Source organism: Aplidium turbinatum, chromosome 5, assembly GCF_918807975.1.
Source record: "Aplidium turbinatum chromosome 5, kaAplTurb1.1, whole genome shotgun sequence".
NCBI lineage: Eukaryota > Metazoa > Chordata > Ascidiacea > Aplousobranchia > Polyclinidae > Aplidium > Aplidium turbinatum.
In genome coordinates, this window is record NC_137476.1 from 6,158,162 (window position 1) to 6,176,028 (window position 17,867).

At 37.0% G+C, this 17,867-nt stretch overlaps 1 protein-coding gene across 1 annotated transcript; it reads left to right on the plus strand.

Annotated features, from left to right (window-relative positions):
- Positions 1-140: 140 nt before the first annotated feature.
- LOC145770606 (receptor-type tyrosine-protein phosphatase alpha-like) lies at positions 141-17,664 on the plus strand. The gene is made up of 9 exons (XM_082582294.1): positions 141-270; positions 1,125-1,231; positions 1,500-1,612; positions 12,121-12,197; positions 12,605-12,739; positions 13,211-13,354; positions 13,941-14,080; positions 14,657-14,792; positions 15,252-17,664. Exons 1-9 carry the CDS (start codon positions 169-171, stop codon positions 15,324-15,326), a joined length of 1,029 nt encoding a protein of 342 aa, XP_082438420.1. The 5' UTR covers positions 141-168; the 3' UTR covers positions 15,327-17,664.
- The last annotated feature ends 203 nt before the right edge of the window (positions 17,665-17,867 follow it).

The following is a 17,867-nucleotide window of genomic DNA, read 5'->3' on the forward strand; positions in this document are numbered from 1 at the left end:
TTTTAGTAAAAAGAGTGCTGTCACTTTGCGAACACCTGCACTATTCAAACTACCGTGAAATTTTAACTAAACCAAGCGCAGTATTTTGCAAAAGTAATAAAGCTGGGGAGTTGTCAATTTCTTATCGTTTTCAGCGCTGGGGTAGGACGGACTGGCACGTTCATCGGAATGGATTATCTCATTCGAGAAATGAAGTCTGGCTACTCTATAAATATTTATGAAACTGTAAAAAGCATGAGACGAAACCGTTGTGACATGGTGCAGACAAATGTGAGTACTTTCAAAAGTGGTATTGTGCAATTTAGGCAACTTGAAAAAAACATATTATACTATTTGTCATGGGTTTTGCAACCTCGTTGTAAAAGAAAAAAAAAGTTACAACATTTTTTTAATAGCTTTTCTATTGCCTTTACAATTTTTCAGCTCCACTTACTCAGAAGCAGAAAACCAGTAATTGCATGGACAGCTGTAATTCATTACGACGACTTGTCTATTTTATACAATGGTTTAACAGACTGTGTATAATTTTATAGCCAAACAAATAACAATAACAAACTGATTCAAACATTTTCAATCTTTCTAAACTTCGAGCAATAACTGATCAAAAATCTGAAAAAGTATTGAAATTCAGATTTGTACGCAATAAATTTACAGCACTTTTGATTACAATTTTAAAATTGAATTTCTGAAGACAAAAGTAATTTTTTCTTTGTCAAGTTAGAGAATTTTAAACTCGATAGTTTTCTTTGCGCATTTGAATATTGAAATGCAACGTATGTAAGGCATAACACGCAGAGTAGAAGCAGTGACGTTATTTTTTTGTTTCCTGATGAAACGTAATAAGTCGAGTTGGTATTTTTGAGTACCACCCAGGTTGGGGCTTAACTTTACAAAAAAACTTACTGTAGGCTACTTCCAATAAGCCAAGAGATAAAATCCCAAAAATTCGTCAAAAGAACTATAAAGCACATTAAAGTAGATATAGCCTATTGATGTATATTTCTAGATATTTTTATATATAGCTAACTACGATATAATTGCTGATGATTCCATGGCAATCTCTTCGCAGCGCTTTTTTTTTTATAAATGTTAAGTTTTTACGATGATTGTTTTGTCTTCTTCAGATTCAGTACGTGTTTCTTCACAAGGTCATGGCAGAGGTGCATTTGTTCGGAGAAACAGATTACAATACCAATGAGTTCAACGTTGTCTTGAGCAACATTGAAGCAAAGTGAGTGTTGCTGAAAAGATTACATTGAGTATTTGGATATTAGTGCTATAACTTAATTAAGCTGTATGCATTGTTTTCAAAATGCTGCAAAGCAAAATCAATATGAAACTACTGTCTTCTTCTATTTGCTATTTCTTTGTTATAACTTCGTTATTTCATTGATTTGTTATCTGTAGGCTACATTAGTGATGCGTACGTTAAATAAATGCTATCTAGTAGAGTAAATCACTTAGCCTATAAATATTGCTAAAATACAATAATTGTTAAGGAGTGCTGAACAATTTGCCATGTTGGATTGCATTCCACCACTAAAGAAATCACAGAACTTTGGGGCTCAAGATAGCTACAAAGATCAGAATAGGACGACCTCCAATATGCCATGTAAGCTTGGAACATTATCACTAGATTGCAATTATCACTGTCATAGTAGGTACGTAAAGTAGGTATTAGGGTGTTTTTAATTTTCTCATATCGTAAGTTTGATTTGTACAGGGCACCAGGTTGTTACAATTTGTAAGAAAACAATGTCTTTCAAATTTCAAGAAATTATTTCAACATTTACAACTTGCGCAAGGAAGTTGAAAAATTCGCTAAATCAATAAAACAAGCAACTTTACAACACGCAACCAAATAACCAGCATTATTCAGTACTTTTAATATGCACGCATTTCAGGCACGTTTATAGGATAATAAAGCAAATATAGCAATAAAGCAACTATTCCTCTAACAACCTTTACACCGTGTTTCACCCATAACCGAGATGATCAGAAGCAGTGGGGTATTTAGAAAGCTTATTAGGGGGGGCAATACATTGTGTCAGTCAGCCGTGTAGCGGTCCAGAATCGCCAAAAATACAGTCATATGATATTTGAACGGCCCCATACTTTAAATCAAGAGCGATTCCGCAGAAGTAAGTTACTGCTCCAATCAATGAACCAACAAAAGATATCAAACACTTCAGAACATAAACAATAATGGAACATAAACAATAAGTTAGTCCATCCGACCTCAAATACTTTTGAATATTCTCGACGATTCGCAATGACAGCCATCGCATTAAACTTAGAGTTTGCGCTTGGCAAATTTGTCAATGACTGCATCATACTCAAGTACAATATCCTTGTTTAAATACATCTGAGCTAGATCATCCAAACATGGCTTTTAATTTTTTTTGGCTACGGGAAATTTTCTTTGATGGTGCTCCACTACCTGCAGAACGCACTGTTTATGCTCCTCATCTCTAGTCAATGTCGAATTGAACTCTGTCATAAGCGCCACTCCTCGTTCTGCCAAATCGCATGTCACCCTCAGGGCAGAAACTGTTTCCTTGGCACTTTGGTACGCCTCATTTTCAGCCCAGTATTTAGGATCAAGGGTTAAGAAGCTTTTGTCTAGACCAAGTATTGTGAATAATCGTTCAGTTGCAGTAGTGCAAAAATCAGACAGTTTTCTCTCAGCAATTTTGGAGATTTGGAAAAATTAGCTCTATTGGGGATGATACAGGGAAAAAGAAGCAGAGGTCGACAAAGATTAACTTATTTAAACAGCTTGAATCAATGGGCCACAAACACAACAGTCAAAACGAACGATTTTATACGAATGGCAAATGACAGAGAAGTTTGGAAGACCATGATCGCCAACGTCTGTATCAGATCAGGCACATAATCATCATCATCATCACCACGGCCTGGTTTGGCGGATCTTCGGATCCATGACTGTTTGCCATACTGCGAACCATATGCCTCTTATCAATGTCAGTGACTCTGCTGTCAAACAGTGCAAAGGCAATGAGACCTTCCGACAAGTAGGCTACCACAGGTTTCTGGAGTAAGCCTTGAAGGCTAATTGAGATACTTCTCCATCAGCATACGTTGTTAAGTTCTTCATAAAATTCAGGTCGTTGAGAGGTGCATGTATGGTTGAATCCAGGCCCGGATTTAAGGTGGGGGCAGAAGGGGCAGGTGCCCCGGGCCCCCAAACTTTTGAAGGGCCCCCCTACGTGGAAAAATGTGATTTTGTGTTATTTTTTCTTCCTTTCAGCCTTTGAAGTTTCTGCAAAATGCTGTGCAGTGCTGGATTGATGCTACTGTAGACGCAGAGGTGGTTTTTCGCGCCGTAGTGTAAGCATATCAGCCTTTTCAACCTCTGCGACCTCATATGGCAAAACACTTCCAACACTGACATAAGATTGTCTTGTTTTTTCTTTGCATTTGGGAGGAAGTGAGGACAAACAGCTTCTTGGAATATTGGGAAAGACACTTGGGGGTTCACTGGGGCGCAGTTTTCCAGGACAAGCAGCCATCTTGCAATCATCAAGCCAATGTTTGCGACAAATCGATGTGTGTTTCGTTACTACTAAATTTGAACGCGGTATCATGGCTATCCATTTCTTTCTGTCTTCCTGATCCTGCGGTAACTTATATATGGACACAACAATCCCAGTAGACTTATAATTTGAATTGCAGTTTGGTACGCAACACTTTAAAGGCATTTTTTAAAACAGAGGAATTATCTTTCATGCAAATTAATCAGATTAGTAAATCTAAATAATATCAAACCATGCATGTTAACTACTTTCTACTGACATGCAGATCATGAATTCTCAAGATGTATGCATTGCAAAAATCAAAATATCTCGAGAAATAAATCAAAGCATAACAAATAAAGATCCCCCATCATGCATATATTAAATAAAGATGCTACAAAACTAAACAGTTGTTAAAACTGGGCAGTCAATCTATTAAAAATTGTTGTACTACCAGTAGTCCAGTATAGCCTATTGAAAGCTACTATTTAAGTTAGTTAAGATTTGTTAGTTATCTATACAGTAAGTAATCCACACAAATTAATAACATTACATTCTACAAAGATTAGCTTTGGTACTGGTATTTAAGAAAATAAATGTAATATCCGTGAAGCAATTTTTTGTGAATATTGATATCTTATGTTATCTATAAGAAAATGGTGAGTGGACAGAAGACATGTTGCTGGCAAGCAAAAAAATACATGAAGATTCGTAATATAAAGTACAGGTAAACATTTAGTATCAACATTCAAAATTGACTGAAGCTGTTAAACTAACTTACCAGTAGGAAGTAACATTGCATACAACTGAACATATAAATGGAGATTGATTAAATAGGCCTACTCATGGCCACCTGAAGATGCGGCCTGATTTGTCACACTTTGCAGATTTTGATTACAGCTACTGCGAGTATTTGACTGACATTTTCTGAGATTTTTTTACTTTTTGCTGTCTCCTAATGATATAAAAGTTTTTTGTGGCCTTGGGGAAGCAATAGCAAATGAGAAAAAGTAAGTTGAAAAACACTGAATCAGACTGTTATTGAAAAATTAACAGTCTGACTAAAATCTTCAAACTCAAATTTTCTTTGTTTTTCAACATGTGAGGATGTTAAAACCTATTGTATCATCTGGGGAAAACAGTAAAGAAAGCGTAAAAATATAATTTTCAGAAAAATTTATTCAAACATTCGCCAAAGTTAGCAAAATCTGAAAATTTCAGCAAAATGTGACAAATCAGGCCTTATCTTTAGGTGGCCATGGCCTACTCTATTTGCTAACTTTAATAAACCTGGAAGAAAAACAATTTTCTGCCTACTTTACCTACAACATGCTTCAAGGAAATTGGGCAGAAACTTGAAGGAAACATAGATTGGTAATGGCAGTTTGTTGTGAATTTTCTGTGTAACCAATGACTTCATGAACAGATAAAAGCTCCTTGAAACGAAAACATTGTAGCTTATATAATACCTAATTTTGTTGAAATAAGCTGCATAACTGTAACTGCTTCAGCTTTTCATAAAGTTTGTAAGTTGTAACTAAACTTCTACTTTCTGGCAAAGATGCATAGTTAGTGAACAAGTCAAGGAAAATATAAAAAATAAGTTCAGTAAAACTAGACCTTAGCACAAAGAATAGACTATAGATGAAACATCTTCCTCCCAACCGATTAAGTGTAGAATAGGCCGTCAGTCACGTTTGAAGTACGCGCGATGGCGTGGCCACTACTAGAGGGCGCCATGGCCCCAACTATATATTTCGGAGACCACTACTTCAGCTTCGACGATTGATTTTCCCGATTCTAGTTTGGTACAGCCAGAAGTTTGGTAACGTCTTTGCCAGACACTAAAATTGGCAAACGGTCTACGTTGATGTGATTGTATTGCTCATAATTACCCATGATCTTCCGATCCCAAAGTAGCCTATGGTCAGTGGGGTGCAAGGGTCAAAAGCCTCCCTAATTTCGTCCAACAGCTCTTGGCGATAGATCTGGCGAGCTTTGTGAATTGAACTTGGGCTAATCATCAGATCACCGGTTGGATGGAGCAATTGCTTGGACACCGCCAGTGCATTTAAAATATGAACGGCCTTCCTCGAGGTAGTATTGGTCCTGTCCAATGCTGCTGCTATTTCGGGGGTTACTACAGCAACTTTACCTTGTCGGAATTTTGGCAGACAGCTTGCAGCACTGGACCCAGGCTGTTCGGAGCACGGCGATCCACCAGCTGATGGATGACGCCCATATCCAGACTTGTCGAGATTATCTTCTTGCTGAGTATCCATTTCTGAATCACTGGATTCCAGTATGGTTAAATTAGTGGATTCGGCAACACGAACTGCTTCCGCCTCAACTCGCTCTCTCTCCTTTAATGCTTTATTCCTCACTCGCTCGTCTCTCCTGCATAGAACCATATCAACGCCAACCATGGAACCTAGGCGCCCCTCTTCTCTCTGGGCAAGAAGGAACTGGCGATCTTCTTCTATGTTGATCATTTCCAAAGCATTACTGTGTGCTATATCGAATAGGTCCGCCGCCGCCGTCCGTCCGCCCGTCCGCCCCGATAGCTCAGTGGTTACGCGCCGGGCTCAAGATCACACGGCGCTGGTTCGACTCTCGGGGTGTGCGTTTGAGCAACGCATTTCAGGACTGCTCTCCATTCAGCGGCACCTAGTGAATGGAATAATTTCTCGGCAACAAGACTTCAACAATCGGAAAACTTCACTCTGCCAATCTCGGTAACCGGCCCTGCGTCAAGTGCCTCTACAACTATGCGAACAAGTACCAGGAATAACCTATCAAGGCTTTGTCAGTCCGAGGATAAAGATTCAAAACCAAACCAAACTAAGGTGATCCAATGATTTCTTTGACTAACTCAAGCCCACTTTTACGATTGATAGATTTTTTCAAGTTTTGCCATTCCTGGTGTAATTTTTCACCTAATTAATCACATGGTTTTGATGGCGTGTTGGAATTCGTGCTCGACTCCAAACAGGCAAAAGCAAAGATACTGTGTTCTTGACACTACTTTTCAAATCAAAACTTTTTTACAATCAAAATCAAACAAAACTTGAAGCACTTCTCCCCTCGATGGTAATTTTACAGCACTCTCTCTCTTTCGTTTGACTTGTAGTAGCTTAGATTGGCGATGCCTCATCGTGCAGCCATGATACGGTAGTTGGGTCCAGTTGTCGATTTTACAGCACTGAAATGACCTGAACTGCTACCTACCAGCCAAATTTTATGTTTAGACCTTGTCAGAGCCATTGTACAATAGGTAGGGCCGTTGGAAACAGATCGCTTAGCAACTCGAGTTTCTTATGAGGTTTGTCAAATAAATGGCGAAATTGAAAACCATTTTTTCATTGAACGCCAGGAAGACGGTGCACAACACGGACTAATCGGTAAATCACCCATTCCAGGGATATTGCCAGGGTTGTCATACCGTCTTTATTTCTAAGATTTGCCCTTATTTTGAAGAACTCTATCTTAGAAACTATTACTGTCCTTATTGCTAGGAAATGTCCTTCTTTTTGATTTGAGTCCTTATTTTGTCTTATTTTCAACAATTAGTGAATAAACTTAGTGGAATGACAGCCAAATCCCTAAGTTACTACAGTAAAAGTAAACCTAGACCTGAGTTGTCGTGAGATGCACAAAGTATTTTTTTACGACCAATGAGTTGCTGGAACACATTGTTTCTGGCAAACAATATGGCATGTGATATATAATGGCTCGTATAAATGCTGAGATTTGTTCAAAAACGTTTGTTTTATTTTGTATGAAAATTTAATTTTTCTGTTGTCCTTATTTTGGGGTCCATGTCGATGGCAACCCTGGATATTGCAGTGCGGCAGTGCTTCCACTTTGAAGGATTTTATCCCGAAATCGGGATTTTTCAACGCTTCGAAGGAGAAAAAAAGGAAATGAAGATATGAAGGATTTTTTCAGGATTTTTAACAATTTTACAAGGAAATTTTGTCTTAAAAGGGGAATTGTTGTTTTTAGCAATTTGAAAGAAAATTTTATTAATATTCCCTTTCAATAGTTCTAAAAACGACTGGAATCACGATGATTAGCTGGTTTCCGTCGTCACTCGCTATCCGGAACCCCCTCAGCCCCTCTCACTCTCTTTCCCATTCTCGCCTTTCTGTCGCTTGATTTCTGTCACCACTTTGGGAATTGGACGTGAGTGCAGTGAGTGAGTTAGTTCTCAATTGATTTAACTTAGTTAAAATTAGGTGAGCTATTCCGTTGCTTGATAGTTGAACTTTTGAGTAGCAATGACAAAGTTCACTGAGCTTCCACGTTCAGTAAGGTATGATAAGCTTAGGCTAGTGGTATCCTTCCGGTTTAGAAAAGTTAGTTATAGCCTATGCTAACTTATTATGGTGTCATAATAATAGAGTTAGCTATGCTGTGTATGTGTATACAACATAGTGTAGGCTACACAGTCAGACTGAGTCAGTATCATGAATAGGCCTAGTATCCTGAACTTTTTCATCAGTCTCAGATGATTGTGAAGACGTTACTGACAAGGAGAAAAAAGAGATACTGATCAAGGAGAAAAAAGAGATAGATCCTAGCCTATAGTGTTAAGTTAGCGCATTAAGGAAAACTGAACTAAAAATAAAAATAAATTTGTTAATGGATGGATAATTCATTACTGGACATTTACCACTTGTACATTCTCGGTGTTAGGTGTAGCGGACGCGGCAGTTAACACGCGCGCTCATATGCAGCCGTCCATGCTGACGGCGACATTCCTGGGCAGAACCGGGGTCAGAACTGGCGAGGAATGACCAGGACACGATAGGTTACTGCCTTATTTATCAACTGGTTTGACAGAATAATACTTGACCACAAGACAGAATTCTTTAAGGCTGCGTTATTTATTAGTTTGACTTCTAGCTTCAAAAGAACAGAATCCGAACACATCAAAATGAGAACACCGAACTACTAACAATCCCACTACCAAAACACTAGCATGCACTACCAAAACACTAGCTACTATTGCATCATGAACTCCATCACAACAAAAAGAACTTCAACTTCGGGGTAAAAGAAACTTCGTTTACAACTGCATCTTCCAGAGAATAGAATTCTACATACGGTATTACCTTTTACAACTTACATTCTAGAAGCCGCAGAAATCAACCAACCAGCTTGATTACAAAAAGAACAGTAGCAGTCTGAGAATCTGAGCCTGAGTCAGAGATCATAGTTGCAGTTTTTTAAAAAGAACTCTAGCTTTAATTGGAGAGGCGCATCCACAGGCATTGCCAATTCTACATGCGACCATCTAACGTAATATAACGGTGGATTTACGTGTCGATGAAATACAGTGGGACTGCGATTCAGGCACAATGCAAAAATTGATTACAAGACTGCATTCCGAGAGCACACGGTATTTGTTAAATGGAAAGGAAGATTCTAGAATTCGACTTTACGTCATAGAATGACGCGCGTTACGTCAGAGAAATTAAAGTCAGATCTCTCGAGCGAAACATTAGGGATAGGTTAGGAGTCCGGGTAGAAAAGATGAGAGTGGTAATTGGTAAATGATGTCCAGGACAGGACTCCAGGTGGTAAATGTCCCAAAACCGACAAACTGCCAAGCAGTTTTTTGGCTGGACAGTGAACAAAGGAAGTAAACCATGTCATTGTAAAATATGTGCAGCCTACTGTTCTAATAAAATAACGTTGCTTCGACATACCGGTGCTACAGAAAAAAATCCAGATTAAAATAGCTTTAACTGAGATTATAATAACTTAAAGCTGTATTCGCACCTTTTTTAACTTAAACAACGTCAAAAACAACCTTGCCTATGAAGGAAATTTTGAAGGATTTCCGACTGAGAAAAAAGGGATTTTTCAGGACAAAAAAGGAAACTGAAGAGGATTTATCAATTGTCAGAAGTGGAAGCACTGCAGTGCGGTGTATTCAGAGTGTGTGCGCCGCACACCCATCAAACATGGTTGATTTATCAATCATCACAGTTAAACATGCAAGTAGGCTACTTGGTAGCCTATATAAATGGTGAAGGCAGGGTATACAAGTAGCCTAAGTACTTGGTAGCCTAAAAGGTGATGGTAGGGTATACAAGTAAGTAGACTTCTTGGTAACCTATATAAAAGGTGAAGTATTGGTATGCAAGTAACCAGGTTCTTGGTAGCCTATAAAAAAGGTGAAGGCATGGTATGTAAGTAAGTACCGTAGGCTACTTGGTAGCCTATATAAACGATGAAAGCAGGGTATACAAGTAGGCCTACGGTAGCCTAAGTACTTGGTAGCCTACATAAAAGGTGGTGGCAGGGTATGCAAGTAAGTAGGCTGCTTGGTAGCCTACGTAAAAGGTGAAGGCATATTATGCAAGTAAGTTGGCTTCTTGATACCCTATATAAATGGTGAAGGCATGGTATGTTAGTAAGTAGGCTATTTGGTAGCCTATATAAATAGTTAAGACATGGTATGCAAGTAGCCTATAAGTACTTGGTAGGCTATATAAAAGGTGATGGCAGGGTATGCAAGTAAGTAGGCTACTTGGTAGCCTATATAAAAGGTAAAGGCATGATATGCACGTGTCGGTTTCTTGGTAGCCTATATAAAAGGTGAAGCCAAGGCATGTAAGTAAGTAAGCTACTTGGTAGCCTATAGGGCCTATAAAAAGTGAAGTGAGGGTATATGGACGACACAGGTACCGTATCAGATAAGTATCAGTGCTCAGTGAAGGCAGAACAGGTAGGGTGTTACCCTACTGACTGAAGCAAGTACCATAATTGGGTTCTGTTTCAGTGAAACATATAATCATAATAGTGAAGTGAAGGGATGTTTAAAACACAATTCGCAATTCATTACAGGTATTCAGGACAGTAATTCGTAATAGTGCTAGTGGTAGCCTACCAGTCGTATTTTACGTTGATTGATTGAATGCAAATAATGACAACATACTAGTTGCTCCGGTGGAGCGAGCTGAAACTCACTAAGCCATCAATTCCACGCGATTTCAGCATCCAACAGCTCACAGAGCTTTTCGTCGAGACCGATGTTCCTACATCGATTGACAGTTTTCCATGCTGCACACTAGCAGTTGAGCGCGCAGTCAAACTCGCCACAGAAGTGAGCAATGAATTCATCGGCCATGTTAGTAGACATGAACTTATTCTGACGCGAACTGCTGCTCGTTCACAGCGTCCACGTTTTGAGTCAAAGAAAGATTACGTTCTGTGACTGTTTTTGACTGTTTACGTCGTTTTGTGTATTTTTTATTTTTTTATTTACTTTTTTTTTGGAAAAACAATTTATTTTATTTTATTTGGGTGATATTGATTCTTTTTGTGCGGCGTCTTCCTGCAGCCCGATCTAAAAAAAGGTTTTCAGATTATTTGTTTGTGACCTAAGCCTCCTATCTGAGCTGAGTTGCTAAGTGATTTGACAAAAAAAGTGCATTGACTGCCCTCCCTATTGTATTATACAACCGCAAACTGTTAGTAAACCGAAATAAATGCAACAGCACAACAAACTTGACAGTGTAATTTTTGTAGTTTTACGAAGTGTTGTAATTGTGACGTAACAATGCTTTATTTGTTCTGTGAAGTGACGTAGCCTACAAGTATCGGTAATTGCTTATATTCCGCTGCTAGATTATAGGTTAACAACCTAAACTTTGACTTCCTTGCGCAAGTAGTAAATGTCGACGGATTTCAACAAAAATTTGCCAAAAGGATTTTTTTATTGAAAGGAAATGACCACCACCCTGTACATTAATATTAACAATGGTTAGAATTTTGCGTATTACGCTAAAAATACCCTAGTAGGTATGTGCTAAAACCTACGAAGAAAGTAGCCTACACGCTACGTTATGTATTAGGGTAGTTGTTCAAAAAACACCGCTCATCTCTACCCAGGGTGAGCGTAGTTGCTGAAGGAAAACAACTGGCCACCTTACTTTCATTACTGCTGAAGGCTTACTATAATGAGAAACCTATCTTCTCAACCCACGATGCTTAGATTCAACCATGAGAGCCTTTACCTTTTTGTTTTAACCAGTGATGTACACGCATACAAAAAATATTGACGCCGTCAGCGTTAACGCAAACGTTCGAAAAACCATACGCCGTATGCGACAATGCAACTTGTAAAAAAATTTGGCGGCGTCAGCGCATACACTAGCGTATACTCATTTTGTTTGTTAGGTGCCAATCATTCACACGGTATAAACCACTCAAAACAAACAAGTTTTATTTTGAATTTCCTAGTAGAAACACAAACATCTGAAAGTGTTCATCTGACATTTTTCTGTGTTTTGGTTCCAATCTGTCTTTGCCCATTGAAAACATCCTTTCAACTGCAGCGCTGGAAGGTATATATTGGCGTGTTGTAGCGAAAAAAATACATTAAAAAGTATGCGTTGACACTATGCGCTAAAAAACCGCGAAAAATTTACGGCATAGCCTCTAGCGCAAACTATCCAAAAAATGTGGCCGCAAGCGTTAGCGTAAACAAAAAGTCTACGCCGCATGTATGCGGCGTAGAATTTGCGGCGTATACGTACCTCTCTGGTTTTAACTAATATTAACTTTACAGATGATCATTCGCGAGTTGTTCTCAGCAAAGAAGCACATGATGAAGACATTCCGTATGCCAACGCTTCCTATGTTGAGGTGGGCTTTGTCAGTTAGTTTTACAACAACAGTAAAAATTATCAACCAGGAAAGTGTTCGAAGCTTTGACAGAGATTGGTTGATCGCATCATAACCTAAAAAAAACAAGAGTTACTTACATCTTGATAAAAACTATGCGAAAGCTGTTGAGTGGGTATTTCTATTCTTGTTCTTGTAATGCATCTGGAAAACTAAATTAGAATACATTAAATTGAAATATTATATACTAAAATTCTTTGAACTTTATAGGTTAATTTAAAGCGTAAAGCACTGTCTCAGATTGCAGGCAACATTTGTAATTAAAAATGGGTTTGGTTGATTTAGTTTCCAAGAGTTAGGTGATCATTTTACTTTTTAAAGACTTTCGCAACAAAACTATTTGTTGTCTTATCTCAAATCCTCAACAGAAATATCTCTGCTTTGAGAAAATGATTGCATCTCAAGGACCAATGTCGAATACAGTTTTCAACTTCTGGAGAGCCGTCGTGGAATGTGATGTGAAGATGATTGTTATGCTTACTCCACTGGAGGAATGTGGCCAGGTATTCGAATAATAACAGGATATTAAATAAACTCTGAGGAAACAATGCCAACAGTTTCTTAATAATGTATTACAAGAACAATCTCATCATTGAAAATATAGCAAGTTATGAAAATTAAAAATGACTGCTTGTTCACTTCAACCCTTTCTTTTCTTACTCCAAATACAATGTTCTACTTTGCAATCGTGCAAAGTTTTAAAAACACAGAGATTTATTCGGAATTTACCTCAGTAAACATTCTCGTAGACCTACTAACTATGCTAGCTAACAATGCTAGCAATGCACTATTTTTTGCAACTTACACAAAATAATAGGCTACTTTTGCAACGTTCGAATATATTCATCAGTCTCTGTTGAACAAGTCTATATCATTCTATCCAAAATGCAACTATTCTTACATTTCTTCCTAACATTAATTAATATGTAAGTTATTAACATATTGTCTTTAATATACAGTATTTTTTTTTTCAGGAAATGTGTTATTGTTATTGGCCGACTGGAAATGTAGGCTCTGAACTGTCTCTCAAAACACTGAATATCAAACTCGTAAACGAAGTTGAGGTTTGGAATCATTGCATTCTGCGGCGATTTGATGTTTTAAGGAAGAATGTCACAGTACGTTCGTTGTGTGATTTGAGAAAACTTTCATATAAACTAAACACATGTAGTTGATTGCTGTCGTCTCTATTTATCAACAAAAAGAAAATTAAAGATTAATTGAATTCGACGCGGTCTAGCGGAACGTTCTTTTGGCGAGACATTTAGCGAATCGGCAGACAAAACGAAAAGTAACATAAATTGTGCAACAAGGTAACGCTAATTATTTGCACAGCGGTTCATGTGTTACCGATGCAAAGAGGTAACATCCAATTCTTCAACAAATTAATTTGGCAGGTTTTAAATAAAATGATATACCTTCATATTTTTGGCAAGACGTGGATGAAGAAGAAAAACATTATTTCATGACGACAATCAGATAGAATTTAATGTTGGTTGCTCCTACAATTCGACACCCAAGATTCAACATAAACAGTTATAGAAATGAAGATATTTTTTGATAAACCATCTTTTATTGTTTCACTCACTTAATTCAATATTGTTGGAAATAGAATGTACAATGTGTGTTTTTTTTTTTCATTGGGCTATTGCATCACATTTTCAAATAAATTGAAACCATCATATTTATTTGTTTTCCATCTAGATTCGAGTGACACAGATTCATTACAAAGACTGGTCAAGCTTTGGGGAGCCACCTAGTGGTAAAGATATTCTTCACGTCATCAATGATGTAAAAACGCTTAACAACGATCAGGCCGAAGGAAACATGCTAGTGCACTGCAGGTTAGTCACGTGACATCCATTGTGTGCTTTGATTAAATCACACATTGCATTTTTTTAGTGCTTGTGCGGTGAATAAGGCAAACCAAACGTTTCGAAACAAATTTTAACATATTAGTCTAACCCGTGTCCAGTTTTATGAGCTTCATATTCATAAGCAAATTATTGCTTGAGATATGCTACAATACATATTTAAATATATATATTATAGTCATAGGCAAAAACTCCAAATAATGTTGTTGTACAATGTGTAAGCAAAATGTAAGGAAGGACTGTTTCCAGGTCAAACGATTGGCAAATCGACCAGCAACATCAACAATAATTCTTTTAATTGTATTGATTTACTCGTTTTGACCAGACACAGCATCAATGAATGCAAATTTTTGTTTTAACCTTATCGAGTATTCTAAAGGCTAATTGCATTTTAAATCATCCTAACCATGGCAGTGGTGGCTTTGGTTACTGTTTTGGGAACCTGCAGTATCGGTTTTTCTAAATTTGAAGGCAGAAGCTGAATATAATGAATTAAACACTCAAATACGAGCCAATTAACCTTTCTGACCACACATCAAATTTCAGTGACGGCTTGAAGCAAACTGGGGTGTTTTGTGCTTTGTTGAACCTCATCGAGAGATGGAATGTAGAACAGAAAGTCGACGTCTTTCGAGCAGTCAAGGACTTGAGAGACATGAGACCTGAACTTGTATCTTCTGTGGTAAGTAACGATTTCATATGGTACAAAGAATGTTTTGAAGATCGATAATTCAATATATTCATTGCTAGTTTGAGTGTAAAAGAGTTTTTTTGAGTGTAAAGGGATGTTGTAAAGCAAAATTCTTGCACCGAAAAATATCACAGCTTAAAAGCTGTATTTAAATTGTAGAAATAATTAAACATTATCGAATATTAGATATATTTGATGTAAATCGCTGAGCTTGGCTTTTTGCTTGGCATTGAGCACTTTTTGTAGTATTAATAGCATTTACTGTTTATGTTTGATACTATACTGTATAATGTGTATATACATCAAATATTATCGAAAAAATTATATTTCAAATATTTCTTAAGTTACATAATTGTAAAGTGTTAACTGCAAACATTGGTTTTTGTTTAACAAACAATGAAATGCGATTTTTTATGTCAATGCATAGTTTAATTGTTAACTTTTTTGCAGGAGCTGTATAAGCTTTGTTACACCACAATGAAAGCTCACCTTGCAGCATTTGACCTCTATGACAACTTTCGTTAAAAGAATCAAGTTCGTGTTCAACGTATTTTATTAAAGCTCCCAGCAGAAGATTTTTAAGCTCATGATTGAAGCATACATTCAAACTAATAAGCCAAACTGCTATAACCATACGTAGCCTCATGCAGCGAGTTTATTCCTGAAAACTTTTTATTTTGCTTAAAATTTTACGTATAGTGTAGTTGATAACGTCTGGACATTCTGTTAAATTGAACCGTGTCTGAAATATTGTTTATTATAAATTTAGAAACCTTAAAACAATTTTCACAGTTGTACCCCTGTAGGCCTACGGTATTATTACCATCTTCTTATAAATAAGATGTAATTGTTATTATGACGCACGCCTGTAGGTCCACGGTATTATTACCATCTTCTTATGAATAAGATGTAATTTTTATTATTACGCAATATTTTAAAATTATGTTTTTTGTGTCCTAAAATTGTGTTGTTTTGTGTTTGTGTCGTATCTTATCATCGTTTATGCATTTTTAGTATTGCACGATAATAATGCCTCGGCATAAATACAAACATTATTTTAATTTTTCAAAAACATTTAGAGAAAAAACAAAACGAGCAGACGTGAAAACTTTAAGCAGTCGTCTTAAAATGTAGATTGCAATGTTGTGTGTTCTAGATATAATTGTTACATATCTTGTTTTAACAAAGAGCTTACAATCTAATAGCTAGAAGATACTGGAACTGCATTTTATTATCTGTTTGGAGTTTAATTTGTTACTCTGTGACGTTTAAAAGCCCGATTCTTGATAACTTAAACGTAATCGTTTTATACTTATAGATAAATGCTCCACTCATAAGACAGAAATTGTGATTTTACAGCATAATCTGTAGGAAGTTTGAAATATACATTGTGTGAAATAGGCATGGAAACTAATTTAACACAATCAACACATTTTATTATTAATGATATTTGCAAGTAGAAAGTATTTGGGTAAACTTACTGATCCACCATTGCATATGTATAGTGTATACCAGGGTTACTCAACTAATGTTGATAAAGGTCCAGTGTGACAAATTGAATGCTTTTAGCCGTCCGGTGAATAAATTATTTCATACGCAACCACGAAAGGTAAAGTATCAATGATAGTTTGTTTGTTTGTCGTATCCAGGTTTACACCCGGTGGTTGAAGATTAAGATTAAGTGGACGGGAAGGCAAGGAAGCCAATCTTCATGTTCACCTTCAGGCATGCCTTTAAGTGTCCTGCCACAGACACAGCCGCATGCTCTTGAGCGGTGTCGAACCGGCGCCCTTTCGATTGCCGTTCCAGTGTTCTCACCACTCGGCTATGCAGCTCGTAGCGTGTTAACGATATGTTAACGTTAATGATAGTAACGAAGCAAAATGTAACTCTTCTACAGTAGGATTTTTGACACACTGTTGGAGGGCCCCGCCCCAAGCTACTATGATAATCACAGAACACAATGCTTTCTCCTAGTAGAAATCTGTGCCCAGAAACGTGGCAATGAGCTTATTCTTCCGAAAGCCCGAGGTCCAAAATCAACACTCAGAAGATCCGGATTCGGACCGCGGTCGGCCAGTTCAGTAACCTTGGTGTATACACTTTATCGCAAGTGCGTTTTCAGGTGTAGCCTATTAAATGTTTGCTTTTCATTTACGTTATTGCAAAGAGAAAAATTTTACCGGTCAGAAAATTTACGACAATCGTCACATAGAAAACGTAATTATACAGAAAAAACATTGTACATTTTTACAAAAAAAACAAACATATAAATTAACATCAGTAATGAGAGTAGGCTACCTGGATTATGTTGTGTGTAGCCTAATCTAAAAAAAAAAAAAAAATAAATAAATGAAACATATAAGTGCAATAACAGTTTTACCTGGAAATTAGCTCATGCAATATTGTTGGTGTAGTTTGATTGAAAATAGATTTTCTATTGAAGTCAATAAGTAAGTGAAAAATATTATTGATCGACTAGAGCACTTACATTTTCTGCTTTATTTTTTCATTTTATGGTGAAAAGTTGTTTTTTGAACGATTGTACTGTATAGAATCGATTTCAAAAAATCTGTTGATGATACAGCTCATGCATTATAAACCTACTCAATTTTGAGCTCAACAATGCGAAGCTATTGTTTTAATTTTTTCTTTTGTGCAATTGCTGTGAGGTTTGTTTGGCTTTGTACAAGGAAGCAGCCCACACAAATTTTATCAGGAAACTAAGTTAGGGACGTCACGAAATACTTACTCAAAGTTGGCGTTCTTATCAAGGAAGTAGTCTTTTGCAGAAGAACGTTTAGTATATTCAGTTTCTGTTTCTAATCGTACACTGAAGATTTGTTTGGTTTAATCACCTGGTTATAAGGAAAGGAAAGTGTATAAACCAGAACATAAAGAAGAAATGTTATACTGAAGAATATCAAGATTTTAAAAGATTTAGTATTTTATGCTTTTGGTAAACAGTAAATAAAACTTTATGTCAAATTTAGAGAGTTTTCGTATATCAACTCACCGAGTACAGTAGGCTATGGATAGTTGGATATCTACAGATAGGCTTTGTGC